General features: G+C 40.0%; 2 protein-coding genes across 3 annotated transcripts; both read left to right on the forward strand.

Moving 5' to 3' along the window:
• Positions 1 to 8,383: 8,383 nt before the first annotated feature.
• LOC102718261 lies at positions 8,384 to 9,122 on the forward strand. Its single transcript, XM_006652728.2, has one exon. It carries the CDS (start codon positions 8,471 to 8,473, stop codon positions 9,026 to 9,028), a length of 558 nt encoding a protein of 185 aa, XP_006652791.1. The 5' UTR covers positions 8,384 to 8,470; the 3' UTR covers positions 9,029 to 9,122.
• A 7,378-nt stretch (positions 9,123 to 16,500) lies between these two features.
• Positions 16,501 to 24,004, forward strand: LOC102709738 (nuclear pore complex protein NUP88). 2 transcript variants are annotated; one of them, XR_001550150.2, is made up of 10 exons: positions 16,501 to 16,982; positions 17,582 to 17,733; positions 18,140 to 18,262; positions 18,453 to 18,597; positions 19,213 to 19,274; positions 19,531 to 19,744; positions 21,094 to 22,008; positions 22,693 to 22,942; positions 23,025 to 23,381; positions 23,489 to 24,004. XR_001550150.2 is itself a non-coding variant. In XM_006653683.3 (9 exons), the coding sequence occupies exons 1-9, from the start codon at positions 16,563 to 16,565 to the stop codon at positions 23,291 to 23,293; spliced, it is 2,550 nt and encodes an 849-aa protein (XP_006653746.2). In that variant the 5' UTR covers positions 16,501 to 16,562; the 3' UTR covers positions 23,294 to 24,002. The 2 variants fall into 2 exon arrangements, 1 of the variants encoding a protein (XP_006653746.2); XM_006653683.3 differs by having other exon boundaries at positions 23,025 to 24,002.
• Positions 24,005 to 24,097: the final 93 nt, after the last annotated feature.

The following is a 24,097-nucleotide window of genomic DNA, read 5'->3' on the forward strand; positions in this document are numbered from 1 at the left end:
ATCCGATTGACTTAATTGGCATATTTTACTTATTAGTAAAATTATCATGGATGTGTTGTTGCTAATGGGTAGTCGTCTACCAATTAAAAAAAAAATTTACAAATACAAGCACACATATAAGTTTAAAACTTAAATCTAGGTGGGTATATTATCAGAAAGAAATCTAACCAGCTAAACTACACCCTATTCACATATCTAGTATAACAATACATAAATTTTCCTTGCGTTATACTCCCTACATATACAAATATTTAGTGGAACTAGCCAAAGTTAAACAAGAAAGTTTGGAGGGAGTATTACAAAAGTACACATTTTTTGTCACCTTTATCCTGCTAGCGTAATGAATAAATATTTTACTCGCAAATGATATACACACTGTTTATAAAGTTGTGTTTTGATCTTATCTGTAGATCGGTCAGTACCAGAGCACTCACAAGTTGCATGTACGTACATCGCAACCGCATCAAACTTTGGACCGATCCACTCACTCATCAGCCTACCACCACGGTCCACACATAGCGAGTGGGGCTGGGTTGGTGCCAATATCCCAAACTCCCCCCAACGGCGGCGATTCGAGGCTCCACCACCCAAAAAAAAAATCACGGGTCGCTCCACTCCACTCCACTGCACCTGTATGTACTTGTAAAAGCTACCGCCTCGATTGAGAGAATGCGTGTCGGTGCTTGGCTGCTTGCAGCTGCAGCTACGAGGGCAGGGAGGAGGGGCCAGGACCAGGAGGCAGATTAGCCGTTGTTGCAACGCAGCAATGCCTCGTCATTCCTTCCGTCCGCGGTGCCGGTACGCGGTTGGTTCGGGGCTTTCTTTCCGCCTAGAGCGGCCCAAACGGAGCGTGCGTCCCTCCGGTTGCATATTTCGACCGTGTGCTCTGGACCTTGGACCGCTCTTTCACCGTCATCAGGTCCACGGCCAGGGCCAGCCAGGCTCGCGTATATTAGGCCATTCGTAGTGCACCACGATCTAATTAACCTTACATCATTGCTACATATAATAACATCTAATGACCGACACTTCTAAACCTTAATTATTTTCAGCTCTGCTGCCTAAAGATTTTAAAGCCACATATGAGGATATATATGTGCTTCCTTTTTTCCGAACACTATAAGCCTTTAAACCTTATAAATATCGATGATAAAGCCGACACCCTTCTACTCCATCCGTCCCGCAAAAAAATACAATTTCTAGAGCGGAGGTGTTGTCCCAAAAAAAATCGATCTGAACTCTAAATATCGAGAAACATCGTTCATTCATGATTAGAGATGTAATGTCTGATCACAAAATATAATATTACTTTCGATGTGAATGCATGTTTAGTAGTAGTTAACAAGGGTATTTTTGTATTTTTTTTCTAGTACTAAATTTTTTTAGGGATTCTAGGAATTGGTTCAAAGTGGGATGGAGAGAGTATTAAGTTATTGGTATCATACTGGCTTCATCTGATTCATTTCACCTTTCTAATTTAATAGTTTATTAAGTTATTGTATAACTTAATAATATACAAAACTCACCAAATGCAGATAGTTTTGGGTTTTTTTCCCACCCTTTAAAGCATCTTCAAGTGAATGACTAAATTTGACTCCAAAATTAAATTTAATCATTCATATCAGGTTTTACAACTCCAAATTTGATGTGCACTTTAACAGACTCTTCATATTCACTCTCTAAATTTGGTAAGGGGGTGATTGGTGGGTCGAGGGTGGGATCCAATAACAATCTTGCTTGTGAAAGAATGATTTGCCAGATTTAGTCATTGAGGAGCTATGTTTAGCTATTTAAATAGCATGACAAGACAAATATGTAGTCTCTTGAAGAAAATTTTTTGTATAAAATTGTGAGACTACTTATTTAACTTTGTCATGTCATTTGAAGCACCTGTGGACTTCCAAGCTTCCGGCCCATCAAAATGTACGAGCTTCAGTAGCGGGGCTCTTTGGGCCAAAATAACACCTGTGCCAGTAGCTCTCAGTAGCTGCCGCAGATGCTACCGGCCCGCCGGAACATTGGATGGCAGGCACTGCCTGCGACAGCAGCCGCGGCCGCGACGCACGGCACAGCACGACTTCGCTCGCGGTCGCGCGCGGGTGGATCGAGGGCTCTAGCTAAGATCATCCGAGTCGCCGGCGCAGCCGTGCTGATCCGAGCTAAATAAGGCGAGAAACTGATGGCCACAGGACACGCCGGCGCAGATGTTAGTCGCTGCACATGCACCATCGTTTTTCCAAGATGAGATGAGTAATCATATGCATGCACGTATAAAGTCTCCCAATTTGCCAACTGGGTTTGGTTGCCTGGACTGTTTTTCCTGGCGCTATTTCAAATTGTCAAGGATTTAATTAGTGCATGCTAGCTCCATGGTGATCTGTTGACTGATCGGCAAAGTGCAGTACTAGTACTGGATTTTTAGATAAGGCTAATCAACCGTATGGATCAGTGGCATGATTCCAGGACATTACCCTGGCCTCAGAGAAAGTGGACCAATGCATCATCGCATGTAATTAGCCTTTTTGATTTGAGTGGCCACCGCTGATGAGTTGACCCTTCACTCCCACAGCTCACAAGTCGCGAGAAGACGATGGACGCGAATGCCTATGAAGCGTGCATGCTGAATGCTGCTCCTGCGAGCCCCTGCAATAGACAAGTAGTACTGCTTTGTTGGACTCTGCAGAAAAGCTCAGCGGAATTCGATATTGTGGTGCCCCCAAAAGGGGCGGCACAGCATCGGACGATCAAATTCACTTTTTGTCGCGCCATATTTCAGTGGATCACATCTTGCAGATTCAGAGATCAGAACTCCTGTGTAAAGATGTCTCTCTTTGACATGAGCACAGTTCCTTGTTTCTGTCTGTTACGACTGTGCCGATTGCTCTTTGGAGTCTTGGTTGTGGTTATCGATCAGCTCCCGGAGACAGGAGATGTGTTCTGAAAATTCGGCTAACTTCAGTGTAGCTATTTTCCTAGAGCGAGAACTGGAAGATACAAACTGTCACCCTCCTCCAATTCTTCCGTCAACTTATTCTGGAACAAACTACACTACTAGTAGTACTCTGCAATATGAAGAGTGATAAGCACATTCTCTTCAAACATTTCCTTCCGATAAACTCTCTTGAAACAAGAGAATCCGTTTCAAGAAACAGTAGTACTCCAGAAAGAAGTGTCCAACCTAGCCATGACAACTGACAAAAGATAAAAATGAACATTTCAAAGCCTGATCATCGGTAAATTGACCCGTTCCAGGGCTAGTTTAGTTTCTAAAAACAAATTTCTAAAGACATCCCATCGAATCTTTGGATATTTAGATGGGACATTAAACGTAGATGAATAATAAAACTAATAATATAGTCAGGGAGAAAATAGTGAGACGGATCTTTTGAGCCCAATTAGTACCTGATTAGTCATAAGTGTTACAGTAACCTGCGCCGTTAATTATGAATTAATTAGGCTTAAAAGATTTGTCTCGTGATTTTCGTATGAGCTATAGAATTCGTTTTTTCATTCGAATCTTAAATCTCCTTTCGATATTTGGTTAAATCTAACGTGACACTTAAAATTGGTCAAACGACTTAAGCCTACCTGCCTATCTTTGTAGAGTTTAACCGTGCATGCATTCGTCCTAACTAATTTAACCGTCAATAGATTGCTTGCTGCATGCGGCGCAGGTCGCAGCTCCCGATACGACTAGCGCTGTTCCTGCAGGTCTGCCCTCCATCCACCGCCCATTGCCGGTTCGGTCAGTCTTCGACCGCTCGCGAATCTCTTCGGTTCGGGACTTGTTTATTTCCCAAAATATTTTAAAAAAACATTACATCGAATTTTTAAACATCTAAATAAATCAATTAACATAGATGAACCAAAAAACTAATTACACGGTTACGAAAGAAATGTTGAGACGAATCTTTTCAGCCTAATTAGTCTATGATTAGACATAAGTACTACAGTAACTAACATGTGTTAATGACGGTTTAATTAAGCTCAAAAGATTCGTCTCACGGTTTCTAGGGTCGTGAAATTCGTTTTTTCATTCGTGACTGAAAACCCCTTCCGACATTCGGTTAAACATTTGACATGACATATTTCCAAAAATTTTTTCAATCTAGACACCCCCTCACTGTTCTTCTGTCCATGATTGCAGAGGAGGTAACCGTACGGTTTAGGTGTATTTTACAGAAACGTCCTACTAGGATTATATCCTCCCATAATAATCTTATTTTTCATTTTTCCGTGTTCAATTTTAGATCATTCGTCTTATTTGAAATTTTTTTATTAATATTTTTATTATTACTAGATGATAAAATATGAATAGTACTTTATACGTGATTAATTTTTTTTGATTTTTGCACAAAATTTTTAAATAAGACGAATGGTCAAACGTTGAACACGAAAAAACGAAAAATAAGATTATTATAGGACAGAGGCAGTACCTTCTTTATATTTTATTTAGCCAACATTAATTATTTAATATAAGTTAGGATAAAAAGAAAATATTTTGATCAATGAAACAAGAAATATTGTGAATGATGGGGCGATTGTGTCTGTTTCATGAAAAAAAAGATAGACGACATATTTATAAACAAAAATAACTTATAAATAATTAATATATATATATATATTCATAGTGATCTAAAAGATAATGTTGAAAAATAAGCTATGATGAAAAAAAGACTAAAGTTAACTTTAAATTTAAGACTAAAAATTTAAAAATTTTGATTTATACGTAAGCAGAAACACAGATACGGGGTGAATATTAGCAATGCTTGTATGTTCGTACCAAATTTAAATTACTGAAATGATGGAGTAGTTAAGATTAACTAATGTTTATGGGGCAGTTAGTGATAGTACACGCGAAGTGATTAACCTAAGCTATTAGGACTTGACCGTTGGCAGTTTTAGCATTTGATCCTGTGAGCGGCAGAGACCGGATACTAGCTGGTGGTTTCATTCAGCTGGTGTGGTAAACTGGTAATGTGGATTACTAGCCAAGAATTTGACAGAAAATTTCTTGCAAAAAATCTTAACAGACTTGTGGTAAAGGGAGTGTCTAAGCTAAATTTGGAATTCAGAAACATATCTGCATTCACAATGGTATACTACTATACTCCATCTCAAGATTTAATCTCAAGCTAGAGTTGCAGTTCAGTATTATTATTATTATTATTTTGGCTGGGTGTTGCAGCTCAGTATTCTCTGTAAATTGCAGTACCATGTTAGAGCATCCCAACAACTCATCCATCTCATCCTCCATCCTAGAAATAGAGAATAAAGAGTAAAAGTTGAGCTCCAGCAGATCATCTATCTCATCATCTATTTTTGGATGTCATCCATATTAGGAGAGAGAAACTCTATATTTAGATGTTCTCTCCAATTCTCCAAATAGATATAGATGATGTCATATATAGATGATCTGCTGGAGTACAAAGGGATATGAAGGATGAAAGTGTTTTAGATGATCATCCAAATGAAGATATGGATGACCAAATTTAGATGAGCTGTTGGAGATGCTCTTACAGGTCATCTCCAATTTACTCTAAAAGAATTTCAGACTGTTTTGATCGAAGATGTGAACAAAATAAATAATCAGTAGCATGACTCGCATGACACTGTACTAAAACCATACTGCAAGAGGATTTCACATGACATAGCCTGCAACCTGTACACAGTTTGTGAGAAACGCCCCAAAATATAGCCTGTGATTAGTCATGTTCATTCTGATGATCTGATCCAAGTAGAGCTTGATAGCAGGAAATGTTTTTCTTTAGAGATTTGCTCTGTTCAACAAAAAATATCTCAAGATACCAAATCGTTTCTTACCATTGGATCTAGCTGAGTAGGATGTGCACGGTTAGATCCAACGGTCAGAAATGATTTGGTACCGTGAGGTACTGGTACCTCGAGTTACTTTTCGTTGGACCGGAACAAATCTCTTTTCTTTAATTACATCCATGCTAATCTTAAGTAGATTCTTTCTACCTAGTGGACTAGTATGTGCCACAAGTGTCATGTTACTACAACTTGCAATTTCTAGAAACCGAGAGATGCTAGCTAGATGGGCATTGCAAATTATTTATGGTTTTTTTACAGACTAGTTTATGTTTATGATGAAGGTACAACAACTTGTACTTTGTCCAACAGTACCAATCGTGTTCGTTAATTGTGGCTTAAGGGACAGGAGATGCTCTCATTAATTAGTGCCGATTATACTGGAGCCTTCAAGTATGTCACGTGTATACCAGGGCAAATTGCGAGTATTATACAGGTGAAAAACACATTCGACAGAGCTTCAGTGCTCCATGACATGCCTGAGACGCTGAGGCTCACATAAAGAGCCACTTGTCATGAAACCTGTTGTTTAAGGCCAAGGGAGATAGATGCTTTAGTTAATTAGTTTCACCTCGATTGATCTTAATTATAAGAGCAAGTTCATAGTATAGCCAACTGTTGGCTATAAATTATCCATAACTAACTTAATAGTCAATTCATACAATAGTTATATACTATGCAACTAATATTTAGCCCTACATGTCATATACACATGTGTCTTGGAGTCTGGACTGTAGCTGACTATAAATCTTTAGTCCGTTGTTCTTTTCTCTTCTCTTTTATCATCTTAAAATAGGATTATAGCTGACTTATAGTCTGCTATTTGCTATTGTACTGCTCTACGAAGTCAAGGATAGCTTTATTTAGTGATGAACAAGAGAGACCAAAATAATTTCAATGGGGAAAAGGGAACAAGTTAAAAGTTCAGAGAATCTGCCGCTACTGCGCAAATGATTTGCTACCGGTCTGATCTTTCAGAAGAAAAAAGAAATAGTTGCTACCGGTTTGGTTCTTTGGCGTGATCGCAAGTAATCTTACCAACCAAATGATCAGCTCTCACTAACCAAAAAAAAAGGCTCCTTTGCCGTGAAGCATATCAAGAGACAATGTTCGTTGGCTTATCAGCCATGTATAAAATTTCGATTTTAAAATTAATTTTAGAGTTAATTTATGATTTTTATGATCATATTATGCTTTTTTTTAGTCTTATCGTTTGAACCGGTAATAATAAAGATAAAAACGGGTTTACCTATGATTTTTTTTGTCATTTCGTTCATTTTTTCTATAACTTATTAGACATAGCTCAACCGGCTTTGGCCCCCTTTAACCACCACGTTGAATGAATCCATGTGTTAATTAGGCGACAAGACGAACGGTATCACCGATCGGTGCGTGCATTCGGTGAGATGGAAAGGACGATGCCGTAGATCCCCAAATCTGAAAGAACCCTGACAAAACAAATCAAGTCAATGCTGCTGCTGCTGCCATTGCCATTGCCATTGCCAACCGCCAGAGGCAAAATGATTAGAGCAGCAATCACACAAGCTGGTTAAGCAGAACTGGATTGATGCAGAGAAGAGATCGAATAGTTTATAATGTAATTAGCCGGTACAGCATTATTATTTAGTGCGTGCTCACATGTAGAAGCCTCACCAGCCATGTTCTGATTGTGAAACCTATCCTCTGCTAGACTGCTACCATCCATTGACATGCTGGATTCCTGGCCGTCCAAAACTGCAGAGGATCTGAAAATATGAACTGCTGTAGATCTGTTTCAGAAGCAAGAAGAAATTGTCAACTGCTAAGTGGCCATTGATTTGAAGCAATGATGGATTGGCAGTGGAGATTAACAGAGCTTTGTTTGACTGAATAATTTTTCAGGTGAAGACGGTGTATGTTTTAGATCCAATTTCTTAGGATCCGAAACCTCCAACCATGCCATAACAGATTTTCAGTTATCTCAAACAGAAAAAGGGATATCAGAATCGTCTCATTGACTGAATCATCTTTAACTTTTTACAACTATTAAAAATCATGATCTACCTAAGTTGATGAACATAAAGATAAAAAGCTCACTGCTTGAACCATTTAAAGCTGAATGCTGACCGTTTCAATTAACAAGTTTTTTTGTATTTTTGCCACTAACTTGTTCAATCATCTCATATGTGCCAAATTAATTCATCATAATGCTCTAATAAACATATGAAGTCAAACTGTAGCTATATGATGATATTAAACAAAATAAAATTTGTTGAGTGCAGTTTAGGCCTGCAAGCCACAGCATTTTCCCCAAGATGGCATTAGCAAGGAGAAATCTATTCAGATTCCCCGAACTGGCAACTCCTTTTCTTTACTAACCTACCTGCAGAAACCTCTGCTCAATTAATTATTCGGTTAACTCCATTAATTAGATCAGAAAAAAATGCATAGAAAAAAATTAAATTTGAATAGACTGTGTCTACGAAAAAAATAATCCTAAGGTGGGGCCCACTCAGCTCCTCCCTATAAATTGCCCCTCCATGAACGCCTCCAAAGCTTCACTACACAACGCAACAACGAAGGCGAAGCCAAAACGCCCAGAAAAAAAAAAACCACACGATTTTTTTTCCAAAAGATTTAGTGAGCAAAAGAAACGGAAATGGAGCAGCATCCCGGAGGCAAGAAGTCGAACAAGATCACCGAGATCGTGCGGCTGCAGCAGATGCTCAAGAAGTGGCGCAAGCTCTCCGTCGCGCCGAAAGACGCGGCCGCCGGCGCCGGCGGCAATGGCGGCGGCGGGGGCGGCGCCGGAGGAGGAGGCAACGCGGGCGAGAGCAAGGCGAAGAAGTTCCTGAAGCGGACGCTGTCGTTCACGGACAGCGGGCCGTCGTCGGGGTGCGGCGGGTCGCCGTCGTCGGGGACGCCGCCGAGGGGGCACCTGGCGGTGTGCGTGGGCCCGTCGATGCAGCGGTTCGTGATCCCGACGGAGTACCTCAAGCACCGGGCTTTCGCGGCGCTGCTCCGGGAGGCCGAGGAGGAGTTCGGGTTCCAGCAGGAGGGCGTGCTCCGCATCCCCTGCGAGGTGCCCGCCTTCGAGGCCATCCTCAAGGCCGTCGAGAAGAACAAGAAGGACGCCGCCGCCCTCTGCTACTGCAGCTACGAGTACGCCGCCGACGAGGTCGCCCTCGGCACGCCCAACAACCCGCTGTGCAGATGAGCGAAAACGACGGGTCGCCGGGAACGGAGGTCGAGAAGAACGTAGTAGCTACTGATTTTTAATTAGCAATGGCTATCCCTCCAAAAAAAAAAAAGCATATTTTTCCTCTTTTCTTTGTGTTTTATGTGTTGTGTGATGGTGAGGGATGATTCGATAGTATCTCCCCCCTAATCTTAGAATTTACTGCTTCATTGAGATGATCTGAATTGGGTAATGCAGCCCTCATGAATGATGAAATTATTATGGAGAAAAAAATGTGGAAATGAAGTATCTTAATATTGATTTGTTGAAAATCTTCCATCAGTAAGAATTTCTACTTCTGCCTGAAAGATTTTAGTTTTCAGTTGTTTTGCAGTCGTTGTTCTTCAATATTGACAGTACTGTACGTCTCACTGGCCATTGTTTATATCAATCTTGACTATATGACGCCTGTGCACGTCTATGTACTATTTCTTTTAGGCTGTACTGTCTAATGAAATCAATGCTTACTTTTGGTCATTTGGTGTAGTTTGATAGTTTCAACATTTGAAAAACTAGTTTGAAAAATATCACAGTGACATTTTTTTTCTGCCAAGCACTGCGACACTGTTCAGCACCTAAATGCAAAGAAATTTAGTTGTAGTACTAGCAACAAACAACAGCAAGGTACTGTACCTTTAGGCTATAGCACTGTACCTGTGGCCTTTGGAGTGTATACCCTATTAACTCCAAAACGTAAGGGGTTGTTTAGCCGTATGTTACATCGGATGTTTGATATTAATTTGAAGTATTAAACATAGACTAATAAAAAAATTAATTTTATAAATGAGTGGTAATCCGCGGGACGAATTTTTTAAGCCTAATTAATCTATAATTAGAGCATGTTTACTGTAGCATTACATAGGCTAATTATGGATTAATTATGTTCATTAGATTCGTCTCGCAAATTAGTCCAAGATTATGAATATGTTTTATTGATAGTATACGTTTACTATTTATAATACGTGTCCAAACATCCGATAGGATAAGGGGCTAAAGTTTACCTAAATTGCTAGAGGTTTCAGCTGCTCCTAGATTCCCTCTCAGAGCCATTGTTGTGGACACGGATTCGGTGACATTGCCCCACGACATCCTCGGTGACATTGAGTCACTAACATGTGGGACCCACGTAGGTCCAGACACATCAGTGACTAAATGTCATCGAAAATATCACGGGACAATGTAACCGAATCACATTCCCATTGTCGCTCCACTGCACGTTCAATTTTCAGGATTTCCTTCTGGAGAAAAAGGTTGGCACAATATCTTCAGTTTTCTGATGTTTGTATAATGTTCGGTTTCCTCCTTTCTGTTGTCATTTTCGTCAGGCAATGTGAGATGCATTGATAGTTTTTATCTAGTAGGATTAACTCATGAATCCTACTTATCCACTGCGTAATCGTAATGCTTGAGAGATCTCCTTTCCGGCGTCTGTGTTGTTTGCTTGCCTCCTTTCTTTCTTGGGAGTCTGAATAAAAGGGAGAACTTTTTTTTATTTTTGCAAGGCGCAAAAAAGAACACTTGACTCGCTTTTATGAACAAAAAGGAGCAACCAACTGATTCCAAATTTGCACCCCCTTTGTCCCTTTGTTGCTATTGTCCAACTTGGGTAGTTTGGTCCAAGAAATGTGGGGAGAGATCTCTTTAAAGGTGCCAAGTGATGCCCCATATTACTCCAAGAAAAGCAGATGCACTGCACGCATCTGATCACTCACTCACCGACCTTATATATTCATGTTTCTCTGAACTTTTCTCTAATTCAGTATGTATCTTGATCAAATGTTGCCTCGAATTCCAATGCCTACCAGGCACAGGTTGAAACTCTGGTTAGGAAACACAAGATTGCTCAACCCAATGACATTTTTAACTTAGACACCGATCCCCTGAAGTCCACCTCGATTACTGAAGACCCAAAATGACAGTGCGATGAACAACTCACGCTACTTGTCAAGAACATAACCTCAGCTCGTCTACACGCTCTCATCGCCTGTGCTGGTCAAAGATCAAGAGTGTGACAAGCTGACAAACCAGAATAAAAGCCACTGATTACTGACTCAACACATCACCAAGACTACACCAAATTCTATGCTCAGTTTCAAGATCATTGTAATTGACAGCTTATTAGCCTCCAATAATGAGCATTGGAGTGCAAGCTCAACGTCAACCACTGAACATCTGAACTTGTTTTTCAGGTTCTTATACAGATCCCAATGAAGGAGCCTCCTGCAGCCTGCAAGAGCCATTCATCAGCAGGATCCGGATCCAATGACATTGCACCGTCCATCCATTCGTCCATGATCCATCAGCAAGGGCCATTCGTCCATCCATCCGTCCGTCCGTCCATGATCCATGTGAAAGGCAAGTGAACGGCCGAGTAAGCATGTGCTCTGCACGTTGGCGAAGTGCCAAGCAAGTAATGGAGCATGCCCGTGGGTTGGGCTAGGCTAGGCTTAGATGAATAGTTTTATGGCCATTGATGGGGGGGTTGGGGTGGCCATGGCCATGGCCAGCCAGCCATTGCTCAAGTACCTGCCAGGACGGACGCAGCGTACCTTCAGATGGTAGTAGCTAGCTATAGCTACAATATACTTCTGTACTTTGCCTGCAACGACTGCATTTGCACTGCATAATTGCATTGGATCCGTAGATCAATTTGTTGCGATGCATTAAACAGGGTTGCAGTGACGAACTACCCGTAGTTGCTGCTGCTACTGCTTGTTTTTTGGGCAAACGAGTCGCCGCATGCGTGGGGCACGTGAGTCACTAGTGAGAGCAAATTTAATAGTATAACCAACTACTAGCTCCAAAATTATCTATAGCCAACTTAATAGCCAGTTTATATAATAGCTATTTATTAACATATACTACACAATTAATATTTGGTCCCATCTGTCATACACGTATATGTTTTTGGAGTCCGTGCTATAACTGGTTACAAATCTGTTGTCCGTTGTTTTTCTCTCCCATCTCCTTAAAATATGCTTATAACTGACTTATATGCTATTGTACCTGCTTTAGGGGGAATGAAACCGGCCTCCTCTGCATCCACATTCCAAGGCCAGCAGGAAATTGAATTGCCCTGAATACTTAGCATGAGAAATTGGTGAAGAAAACATTGTTGTTTTTTCTGTCAAATACAAGTTGATTCTCTTTGTTTCTAGGAAGGGAATCAGAAATGTGAAACCAGGCTGAATTGTCAGAAGAAATGATTGATCTGCAACCACCAAGTTGCAGGAGATTGCAACACCTGATAAGTTTGTGTGGACACTGCACAGGCGTGTTGGCAAGTGGTGGTGGCCTTTTTTGTTTCTTTTCCCTGATTATAGCCGTTAGGGTTATAATCTTGTACTTTTTTTCTTGCTATATCAATAGAACATCTCATTGTCTGGTATAGTTTGTTAAAAAGAACACTTGATAAGTTAAACAAAGAAAACAATTCTCTGAGATCACATATCTTTTCATGCAACCTCAATGGAGATTCATGTGTTTACAGTACTCTTCTCTACTAGTAGAAACTAGACCATTTTTTTTCTAATTTAATGAGTCAGACTATTTATATTATCATATCAAAAACTCTAAATCACGGTCAATATTCTTTTATGACGATAATACTGTCAGTAGAATACTAAACCAAGCCTAATTTGAGCTGACTTTTCACCTTAACCTCTCCGTCTAGAAGTTTGAAATGCTGAGTCGTGCAAGATAGTATGACTTTAATGTTACAAGACATCATAGTTGTTTTCAGAAGCCAATGATTAATTGATTATCATTACTAACAAAAGTTAAAATGACAAGATAGTTACAAGAAGACTGTATGTTGCTATTGAAATTGTCTTATTTTATATGCACTCACAACAGATTCTTTTGGCACAGCATTATAATGCTCATGCAAGTTGGCTTTGAGTCCTCCCTTTCTTACGAGAAGAGCTCGTTCTGACACAAGCAATGAGAAATTTATATTCAAATTTTCTGACCATCTAGAGACCAAGCGGTTGCTCATTCGACATGATCGTTTTTTTTTATAATGAGAACTGAGGAATGCACATTGTAATGATAATTCTTGCTGAAAACGAAGTTCTAGTACCAGATGCTCTGCACACTGCACTCGATCTTCCTATTGATCTTATCATCAAATGGTTTAATCAACAGTGCTACAGGCTCTAATGCCTCATTATTTTCTAGGGGTGATTCTTTGTTTTTTTTTCATGCCAAATGACGTATTTGTAAACGAAAAACAACTTGGGAACAAAATTTATATACGTATTCTAGTGACATAAAAGCCAAGGCTCGAAAATAAACATCGGTAAAAAAACCCCAAAATTAACTTCAAATTTAAGATTAAAAATTAAAAAATTTAGCTTATAAACATAAACAGAAGCAAAAATATAGAGGTGTACATTCTACCTAAACTCACATATCAGTTTTGACCTGATGTCCTGAAGTCAGATCGGATAACCGTATCATTACAAAGTCCAAGACATAATCAAGAAGAAAAAGACCTTTACGCATGTGCTTGCAGTTTTGTTTGAACTGCTTTTTTTTCCTTTAGATAATGATTTTTCCTTGAACTAGGAAAAACTTTTGGTTTTCTTGGAAACGCCTGCTGGTTTCTTTTATTCCATAGATAATGACGCATGCGAAAAATGCTTAATATTAGGGTTAATGCAGCGGAAAAATTCAACTCACCTAAACTTGAACAGTGCAAATTAACTGACCATTGTTCAGCCCTCCTGGTCAGATAACAGTAATAGGCCTGGATCGATAAGCTGGGACATGTTTTCATGTTTCACGAACACGAAAGCATGAACTGAAGGTTGCTGCCATGCACGGTGCATGTGAGAAGGCACCTTGATTTTAAAGTTAAAGGCCACTCGCATTATTTGTTCTGATCTAAGCATGGATGCCCGGTCACAGGAAACCTTGTACATGTGGAGCTGTTTGCAACTGCCAAGAACACAGAAGCATGAGAAGCTGCTTATGCAAGCAGTAGTGGTCGCCGTTCAGTGCATGTGATGAGATATCAGGAAGATTTCTGCTCGTGTTTTCTTTCTAACTTGTGTCGGATCAATGTGTGTGTGCCTGGGTTGCTGCATCCCAACGAGAAAAATTCAGAGAAATGTTACAGACAGAGAAATACACATGTTTTTTTTTTACTGAAGAAAGATACGGGAGCACATGACTTAATCTGATGCGCACCTTGCTGATGTTTCATGTGTGTTTAACGACCAAACGAGGGCTTAATTATAGCAGCAAACTAGGAGTCATGTGAGAAGATATCGAGTTTTCATATTATGTTTGGCAACATATATATGCTGCCGCGTTTTTCTGAAAATGGCAGATGAACAGATCATAAGGGCAACTATGCCATGGTTGATATGCTCTCTCTGCAAGATTAGCTCTCTGACAAAATGCTTTTGCATGGTCTTTAAGAAACTAATTAAATGCTTATATAGTGATACCATTCATCCGACCAGATCGTTTCTCATATGTTGTGCGATCATGCTGTCATAAGGAAGCCTAGCTAAGAGCATCCCAACGGCTAATCTAAATTTAGTCATCCATATCTTTATTTGGATGATCATCTAAAACACTTTCATTCTTCATATCTCTTTGTACTTCAGCAAATCATCTATATATAACATCCTTTGTATGGAGAGAACATTTAAATATATAGTTTCTCTCTCCTAATATAGATGATATCCAAAAATAGATGATGAGATAAATGTTCTGCTGGAGCTTAGCTTTTACTCTTCATTCTCTATTTCTAGGATGGAGGATGAAATAGATGAGCTGTTGGGATGTTCTAACAGCCTCCTAAAAGTGCTGATGATGAACAAGCTAGTGTGGCACATGCAACTAGATAATGATGCGTCTCAGTGCTGCTGATCGATACGACGTCTGCATGCAGAAGAGACATGGATTAAGATTGCTCTGCTGTCACGGCCAGTGCGTTGCGTCGTCGTGCATACGCGGATCAGAGGAGCCGGAGACATCGTCTCCCGGCGACAGGGGCGGCCGGGCCATGACTGCGACGCTCTGCAACTGCAAGCCAATTAACTCGAAGAGTTTCCTGGACTTTCCTCGTGCCAGTGGATGGGCGGGCGTTGCTCTTGTTGACATGTCGGATCACCCATGGCGGATGGGCAGCGTTCTTTCTTTTCTGAAGATGATGGGAAAACACGGTCTTTGCTTCGCCCTATTTTTTTCGCTTTTACTTATACTTTTAAGTCAGAATTTAAATTTTTAATTTTAAATTTGAAGTTGATTTCGAGATTTTTTTACCGATTTTTTTATATCGAGTTTTACATTATTGAAAACACGTGCATAACAATTTTATTTATAAATATACCATTTGCTTTTTTTTCCCGCTAAAGCTGGAACCGATTATTACAACGTTTGCCGTAACCAGCCGTCCAAAATGATAGAACCGAACACAAGAACATATAAAAAGGGAGTCCAGCTGAAAAGATGTAATCCTATTGCTAAATCTTCATACATGATTAACAAATATTTACATGACCGCCTTCTCCAAATTCTGGCATAATCAATTGAATGCTGTTCTTCTCATCTTCACACATTTGCAACTGGGCCCAAAACTGAATTCGGTATGTGGTCCTAAAGAGTGCCTGCATATAAGATTTAATTGGAGAATTATCATACACCAAATCATTTCCACTGCTCCAAAGAGCTTTACAGATGTTCCTACTAACTAAAGTTTTTTGAGCCTAAAATCCACCCCACCAACCAATTTCCAAACATACGAGAAGCACTGTTAGTCAGGTTTAAACCCAAAGCAATTTGGACTGCTCTCCATATAAATTTAGCACAATAATAATAGTAGTAATAATAATAACAACAACGAATGGTCGCTTGAATCTATTTTCAAAACATATTCCAAACGTAAGCGATCATACAATTACCAATATAAACACGCATGCACACCGTACCCCTACGAACACCCGACATATCTTTCAAATTTGTCGAGGTGCATGTAAATAATACTCTATTGTTCTGCTTCCGATGATTCAAATCCAGTCAACATTGGAAAGAAAACATAAGCATTCCAAAATTTTACCACTGATGTGACTAAAACACAATCTTTCTCCTTCAAACTTGTTTTTTTTGTTAAGTCCATTTTTAGCCGTTGAGAGTTCATTTTTACCCTATTCAAATGTTTCTCTAATCAGCTTACCTTCGCTCAAACAGTCAAAAGCCCATTCAAATTTCAAATGTTTCTCGAAGCCGACAGACAGGTGGGCCCGACAAGCCCATCCCTCAGGCCCAACACCATCTCGACAGTGAAAAGAAAAAAAAAAGGCTCAACACCACTATTTGCCACTCGTAGGTGGCTTTAACTATTTGTCACAGTCATATGTCCATGACATGTGGGTCCGGGCCCACATGTTATAAACATATGGGTTAATTGTTATTTATAAGAGTGGCAAATAGTTAATTTTCCCCTCGCAAACCCCCCGAACCCTTCCATTTCTCCGGCGGGCGTTCGACCTCGTCGGCGATGACTCGCATCACCGCGCCCCCGCCGCCGCCCTCGCCGCCCTCGTCTCCACCCCCACTCCGCCACTCCCCCGCCTCGGGGACCCCGCGCTCCCGCCGCCGCCACTCGCCTTCCCCGTCCCTCGCGCTCACCCCCTCCTCCGCCTCCACCTCCGCCGCCGCCACCTCGAGGCCCAAGGTGCGGCCGTCGCCGAGGAGGGGCTACACGCCGGCTCAGTGGGTTCCGCTCCCGTCTCATCCATCGTTCTCCCGTGGTGATGGCGGGGAGGGCGGTGGAGCCGCGTGGGATGCCGCGGCGTCGCGGCTGTACGTGTGGGACCCTTCGGCGCGCGGCGTCCACCGGATATGCTTGCGGGTTCGCGATGCGGAGGCGGGGAAGGACGGGGAGGACGTCGCCGTGGAAGCTGCCGTGCCTTCGGAGGTGAGCTACCTTGCCCTTGGGGTCGCGTTTCCTTGTAAGACCTTGGGGAAATGCTAGGCATCGTGTCACTTCTAACTGTGTCTGTACGCTAATTTCTTTGAAGTCACTTAACTGGAGATATTGTTTGAACTTTTACGTTTGATATTAGGTTAATTTGCAATTCGCTACTGTTGTACCAAATTTACTGTTGTTCCCTATATCTCAAAATGTAGTTACCTAGTATGTACTACAAGTACCAGGATGTGTCCAATCCTATTGTAGGTAGCTACATTTTGGGACAGACTTCTGTGGGTGAAGTGTTTTGCTAGTGAGTGTCGAAATGGAAATTGTGGTGTTGTGAGTGCTATTAGAATATCTTCCCTAGGCTTTTGTAGTTTAAAATATGTTGCAGGAAATACACATGTTGCCTAATGCCATTTTATAAACTGGAGTTAGTAAGTATTACCTCTGTTTTAAAATGCAAGACATTCTAACATTACCTAGATTTATGGATGCTAATGAATATATAATTATATATTTATATAAACAATAGGCATAGCCAAAACGTCTTACAATATGGAACGGATAGAGTAGTGGCTAATGTTGCCTATGCTGTCCAGATGTTGATGCCGGAGACTGATCTTGGTTACAATGCCATGCATGTATCACTTAACACTGATGGTTCATCGCTTCTACTTGCTGGATCACATAACATAAGTGTGCTGTATGTACATGAGAGAGTTTCTAAAGATGGTGATACAATCATATGCAGGTACATAGGTTCACTATAACTTTATCTTATGTTAATTGTGCTGTACTGGTTGGTTTTCTGACCATTTTGCAACTATTTAAGCTGCAAAAGGTTGTTGCGTATATTTTATCCAGCATATTCATAGCCATGAACAGTAATAATGAGTTTATCTGAGTACTCTTATCATCAAGGCTATTGAAGAACACAACTCCAAAATTTTCGTTCACCATGCTCTTTAGATTTATGAACTGAATTATTATTTCTTTTGCTTTTTTAAACATCATTACTCGTATCTTCTTTCTTTAATTTTATTTGATTTGTACATAATGGTCTTACAACAGGATTGTGCCTTTGCTTTTTTAAACAGCATTACTCATATTTTCTTTGTTTAATTGTATTTGACTTCTACATAATGGCCTTACAACAGGACTGTGCCAGTTGCTTCTCAAATCTTACCCAGCAACAATGATGGCATAAAAGTACTGCAGACATCGTGGCACCCTTTTAGCAGCAGTCACTTTGGAGTCTTGACATCAGATGCTGTTTTCAGGTATGACAAATGAATATCAACGCTAGATGGAGGAATTCCACTTCATCTATGGTATTTTTGCAATTTATTGTAATTGATGAGAATGGAAATATGTCTTTTACCCCACACTTAAATTAACTGAAGACAACACTTACTTTCTGTAATTATTCTTGCATGATCCTTTTATGGATTTTTTTAATTATTTCTGCAGGTTATTTGATCTGTCATTCAGTTTAGAGCAACCAGAGCAGGAGTTCTTTTTGCAGCCAATTCTACCTGGCAAATGTCAGAATGCTTCATCAATTTGTCCTGTGGCATTCTCATATGGGAGTGATCATCTGTGGGATAGATTTTCGGTATTTCTTTTGAATATAGATCCCCTAAATATTGTACAAGCCATCTGAAAAAAATGTAATACATGATTCATAGTCTTTATTAATTCAAAATAAAACCAGAGTGATTTCTCATTCATCAGGGTTGTTTTGTAAATTAGGAAGAAATATCATAACATAGTTAAAGCTAATCCACAAAAGTGGAAATTAGAGCCCTGCTCAAACTAGCCTTATAGCAATCAACTTGTTTGTTATATATGGGGTTAATCTTTTAATGGAGTTACTTATATTTTTAGCAAGGTTTAGACTGTCACAAGTTATAGCACGCAGTCTGCACTACTGAAAGTTTATATGCAATGACTTTGGCAAGGCCATGCTGATTACATGGTTTTTATGTCCAAGCCCTCTTTTGTTGGAACATCTAGTAATGACTGTCCCCACTATTCATGAAAAAAGCTACTAGAATACTTTTGATGTTTTGTGCATAATTTTCTTCGAGGTTACCTCCTTAATTGGTTGTTTTGACACATGCAATAGTTTATATAGTAGTTATCCCTTATTGGGGTGCATGGGTGTACTGTGTATCTTGAATAGCTTATTGTTATGCTTCAATTCACATGTAAGCCTGTCTGTTTGCAGGTTTTCATCTTATTCAGTGATGGTTCAATTTTTGTGCTCTGTCCCATTGTTCCATTTGGAAGGTAAATATTGCATTTCTTTCTGTCCTCCCCCACTCCTCTTTCTTTAAAGGAGGCCTACAACAATTTGATAGCATGATTTTTATGATCCTAACTTGTACAAAGTAAATAAATTATGGTGTATGTGAGATTTCATATATATTTTTGTCCTGTGAGTTCACATTTTCACTTCTACATAAATGTGACCTTAATTATGATGTGGTGCCCTTCCTTTATCTGCATATTGGTTTTTGACGATTTCCTTTTTTCTGTTATGCAGCGATTACAATAAGAAACATATTCTAGAAATATATGAAGATGTTAATGCATTTGGACTGAAATCCTCAAATCAAAATGTTGTCACCAACTCACGTTTGGCGATTGCTTGGTTGGAAGCAACTTTTCCTGACTTGCTACATCTGCCAGCAGATTCCAGTGGATTGATGTCTAGAGCTCATCCATACGCATCACTCGATGATTCTCTAACTTTACAGGTCTGCTTCTATTTGACTTGGTGAAATATCGTTTGAACCACAAAGCTGGTGGCTTATGCTAAAGCAATGACCGAGAGAAATTGAGTTTCATTAAACGAACACTGCAGTTTTTCAACCAAGTAAATGAATTAATTGCTCATGCAACTGATCATAGTCCCCATTGTTTTTTAGTATATCAGATATATTGATTTGTAGGACTTTGGTCCCGTTCGGCATGGGGGGCATAAGTTAACTTATACCTGGCATAGAAAACGTAGTAATAGATTAGTACATGATTAATTAATTATTAATTGTTAAAAAAATAAAATAGATTAATATGATTTTTTAAAACAACTTTCATATAAAAAATTCTTACAAAAAATACACCGTTTAGTAGTTCAGGACATGCGCGCGGAAAACGAGGGGGGCTTTGTTAACTTATGGTCATGGGCCGAACGCGGCCTTAGGAGCTGATTTCTTTGTGACCAGACACTTCCACAACTTGCATGTTGTGCTGTCTGCTAGACTCAGATGTCTACATGGCATCGTGCTGGTCCAGTTCGCTGCCTTAGTTTGGCTGTTCACACAACATGTGTGCTCAGGGGTGGACCTAGGATAAAAATTGACTAGGGGCCTGTATATATAACTCATAGAACCGTTAGAAAGTCAAGTAAAACTTAACTTATTGCAACTTAAAACAACTCTAAGATATTCCCTTTTTTCTATTAAAATGGGGACCCATAGGTCATACTACTATGCATATACCTAAAGATTAAATTTTGACTGGGGTCCCGGGCCCCTGTTCGTTACATGCTGAATCCGCCCATATGTGTACTTCATTTGCTCAAGAATGGTCATAATTACCATGTTACTAACATTTTTGGTCATAAACGAAGTCATGGATTAAGCTGTCTACATAATTCCCACTCTTTCTGAGCCAGTTCACAATGACTATGGCAGCAGAAAGGAAAAGGAGAGACAACACTAAAACTTTTGCCTTAGAAAATCATGTAAGAGATTGTATTTGATTTTATTACTACAGACCTAAAATATTCTGTAAACCGATTCCTAGTACTAAATATGAAATTTCTTGAATTATATAAACAAGAAAAAAATTGGTACTCCAGATATTATTTTTTATTACCATTTGTTTGTTCCCTTTTTTTGTAATAATTGATGTAGTTTATAGTGAAAGAGAAGCTATCAAAGTACTAGACTAGCCGACTTGGGAAATGCTTGTAGAACAGGACAGCTATTCTTGATACGTGGATATGATAATCCAAATTATAGCCGCCTATTATAAAATTGCATGTAACTATCGTTCTACTTTGTGTTATTAATAAATATGATTTGATTGATACTCCATGCAGGGACCTCTTTGTAGAGTTTGCGAAGAAAACAGTGAACCTGAAAGCAAGAGCAACTCTTGTGAAGGCAAAGCTGTGGGTTTTGTGTACAGTTCTGTTGGTAAAGATTCCGTTCTTGTAACTGCCTGGGGTAGTGGACACCTCCAAATTGATGCTCTTGCTGATGAAATTCAACCACAGTGGAGCATAGGAATTCCTACCCGTCTTAATGTCGATTCACATGGACAAATAAAGAGTGTCGCTATGATATGTGACTCTAATTCAGAAGATTCTTGGGCCATGCGATCATATCGCCCATCCAGTACAGGATCAAATGTGAAGAGCAATACAGATGCTGTTTGGATGGGGCACTCTCCTCCTTTGCTAAGACTTGCCATTGTTGATTTAGCACTGCCAAAAACTTCCAATGATAGCTCTTTATCATTGTTTCTAGATCCCCTTGTTCCAGAGCGATTTTATTGTGCTCATGGTGGGGGACTTGACATGGTCACACTGCACTTCCTGCCATTTTCATACCCTGAAATGGCATCCACTCCACCCTCTGTGCATCCTATTCTCACTACAGGAGATAGTGAGACAAATTATCCCTTCCTTTCTGGTTTTGTTACCATAGCAGATGCATATGGCCATGTGCAGTTAGTCAGCATTACATGCCCAGGTGAGTGCTTTGTGGTGGAGATGAAGGGTTGGAAGGAACCAACGCCTCTTCAGCTTGACATAGACAGCAAGTTCATCAAGGACGTGGAATCTTTCACAACTGGGATGATCAGTAAAGAGCTCGTCACAGGTCCTGATCCACCCATAGTTTCATCTTCATCGAGCTTGAGGTCGTTAGCACCTGACTCTATTGAAGGAAAATCCACTCTCCATCACTATATTAAGGTTTTCCATGAGCACTATGTGGAGTATGGGCACAAGGTAATAAACTATCATCATGATACTTTGCATGTGACTTATGATATTCACGTATTTTCAGACCTTAGAACATACCATGTGCCATTGTTGGTGGCTTGTTAATAGTCAACTAAAATAGACAGGACAAACCTAATAATAAATATAAATGTATCTTTGCTAATTAGATAATGGGTCCTTTGGAACGGACGCTAAATGAAGAAAAAAATAGAGGATTCGGATTCTTTAGGATTGGCCACTGTGCACACGTTTGGTTTAAAGGATTTTTTCCCCTGAATTCCATAGGAACAGTATTCAGTACCCACATTTTCACAGAAAAAAAAATCCAGTCCAACCTCTTTGAAAGAAATCCTGTGCACGAAGAGCAAGAAAATGATCTCCAATGCTTGGAAAATTACCCATTGTCAGTCGAAGGGAATGTGAAATTAATGGTAGGATTTATTCTAAAAACCAAATGAGATTACTATTTACTCAAAAATTCCTCTATTATTCGATTTCTGTGTTCCAAACACCACATCCTATAAAATTCCTATGCTTTCCAATCCTCTGTTTCGCATGTGCAATCCTACCCAATTCTTGTATTTTTTTCTATTCCTTCATTTTTTGTACCCTGTGTTCCAAAGAAGGCAATAGACCAGAATTTTCAAGAAAGAAACATAATGATCAAGAGATTATTTCAATGATTCTTAGGTTTTCATTGAGCTCAAGGAACATGCGGACTACCTGAAGACAGAAATTGAAGACAAGCAAAAACGCTTGCAATCAGTGAAGCAAACACTTCTATCCATAGAAGCCAAAGACCAAGATATCAACAACCGGATAAATCGGGCCTTTAAGGTATACGATCTGCTGGAAAAACGCATCGAGGGCTTCAAGATACTGCCTGCGGCAAACAAGAAGCCATTATCACGAGCAGAGCAGGAGTTCAAAGCACAGCTAGGTCTGTAGTTGAAATGTAACCTTAAAACCCTTCCAACGGTTTCATGTGCTAACATTATTTGCATCTGTCTTTTATTTTGCAGATAGGTTTGCAGATGTGGAGCTGGATGCATTGCGCTCTTCAATTACTGCTCTGAGTGCAAGGATGAAACGATTTGCTCACCCACCCATTGGCAGTGCGGCTAGTACAGGAATGCCATCATGGCAGACACCGAAGGGTCCACGAACCCATGTTTCGGACTCCCAGATGTCATTACTAAAATCTTCTCTTGGGAAGCTCTCTCTCCTCAACGAGGAGAACAATCTAAAGCTGCAGCTCATTGAGCATGAACTCAAGAACCAGGAGCAATAGGTGGTGTCTCGGTGTTCATACCATCGTGTGGCTGATTGCAGCTGTTACGCTCAGCATGGACAACTTAATTTTCCATTTCTTTTTGCAGGTATTTTAGAACAACTGTGTATTACATGCCCTCACGGGCTGTGATTACTCAAGCCCGTTCTCGCATTTTTCAATCAAATCATTAGTCTTCTTTTTGAGTACATGCAGAATGCAACTTCATGTGCTACTCTGCAAGGGGACGGCATCATGAACAGGCGAGCAGTTAACCCGGGGCGCGTATCAGCGTGATGTAAAAACATGCAACACTACTTGCAATGACCACTAGCTTGTGTATGTATTCAGTAGCCATTTGATAACTTCACCCAGTATTTTTTTTCCTTCCCAAGGATTATGGGCGTATTTAACTATTTAACTCTTGCTCTCTCCTTTTCGGATCTGCATCCAAAGTCCAAACTGACCGTAGAGCTGATGTGGAAAGTCATGAGACGATTCGGTTTTAGGGCAGAAGCTATGTTACCTGCCTGCTTGTTTTGATGACCCAGTTAGAGTTTAGTACGCTAATTTGCATGCATCTCATGGTATGATTTTCCAATTGGTTATATTTGATTCATGGCCATATTAACCCTTAAGATGCAATTTTTCCCTGCAAATCTTATGCATTAGCAACTTCCTGGGAACAGCGTAGCAAAAATCCATCCAACCTTGCATGCAAATTGCAACAGAGCCAAAAAAAAAAACGTATTCGATAACGCCTTGTCGTTCTGAAAACGGTGCACAATACAAGCATTGCAGGTTCGCAGCATCCCAGGGGGGCTC

The sequence above is a fragment of the Oryza brachyantha genome, chromosome 4, assembly GCF_000231095.2.
Source record: "Oryza brachyantha chromosome 4, ObraRS2, whole genome shotgun sequence".
Taxonomy (NCBI): Eukaryota; Viridiplantae; Streptophyta; class Magnoliopsida; order Poales; family Poaceae; genus Oryza; species Oryza brachyantha.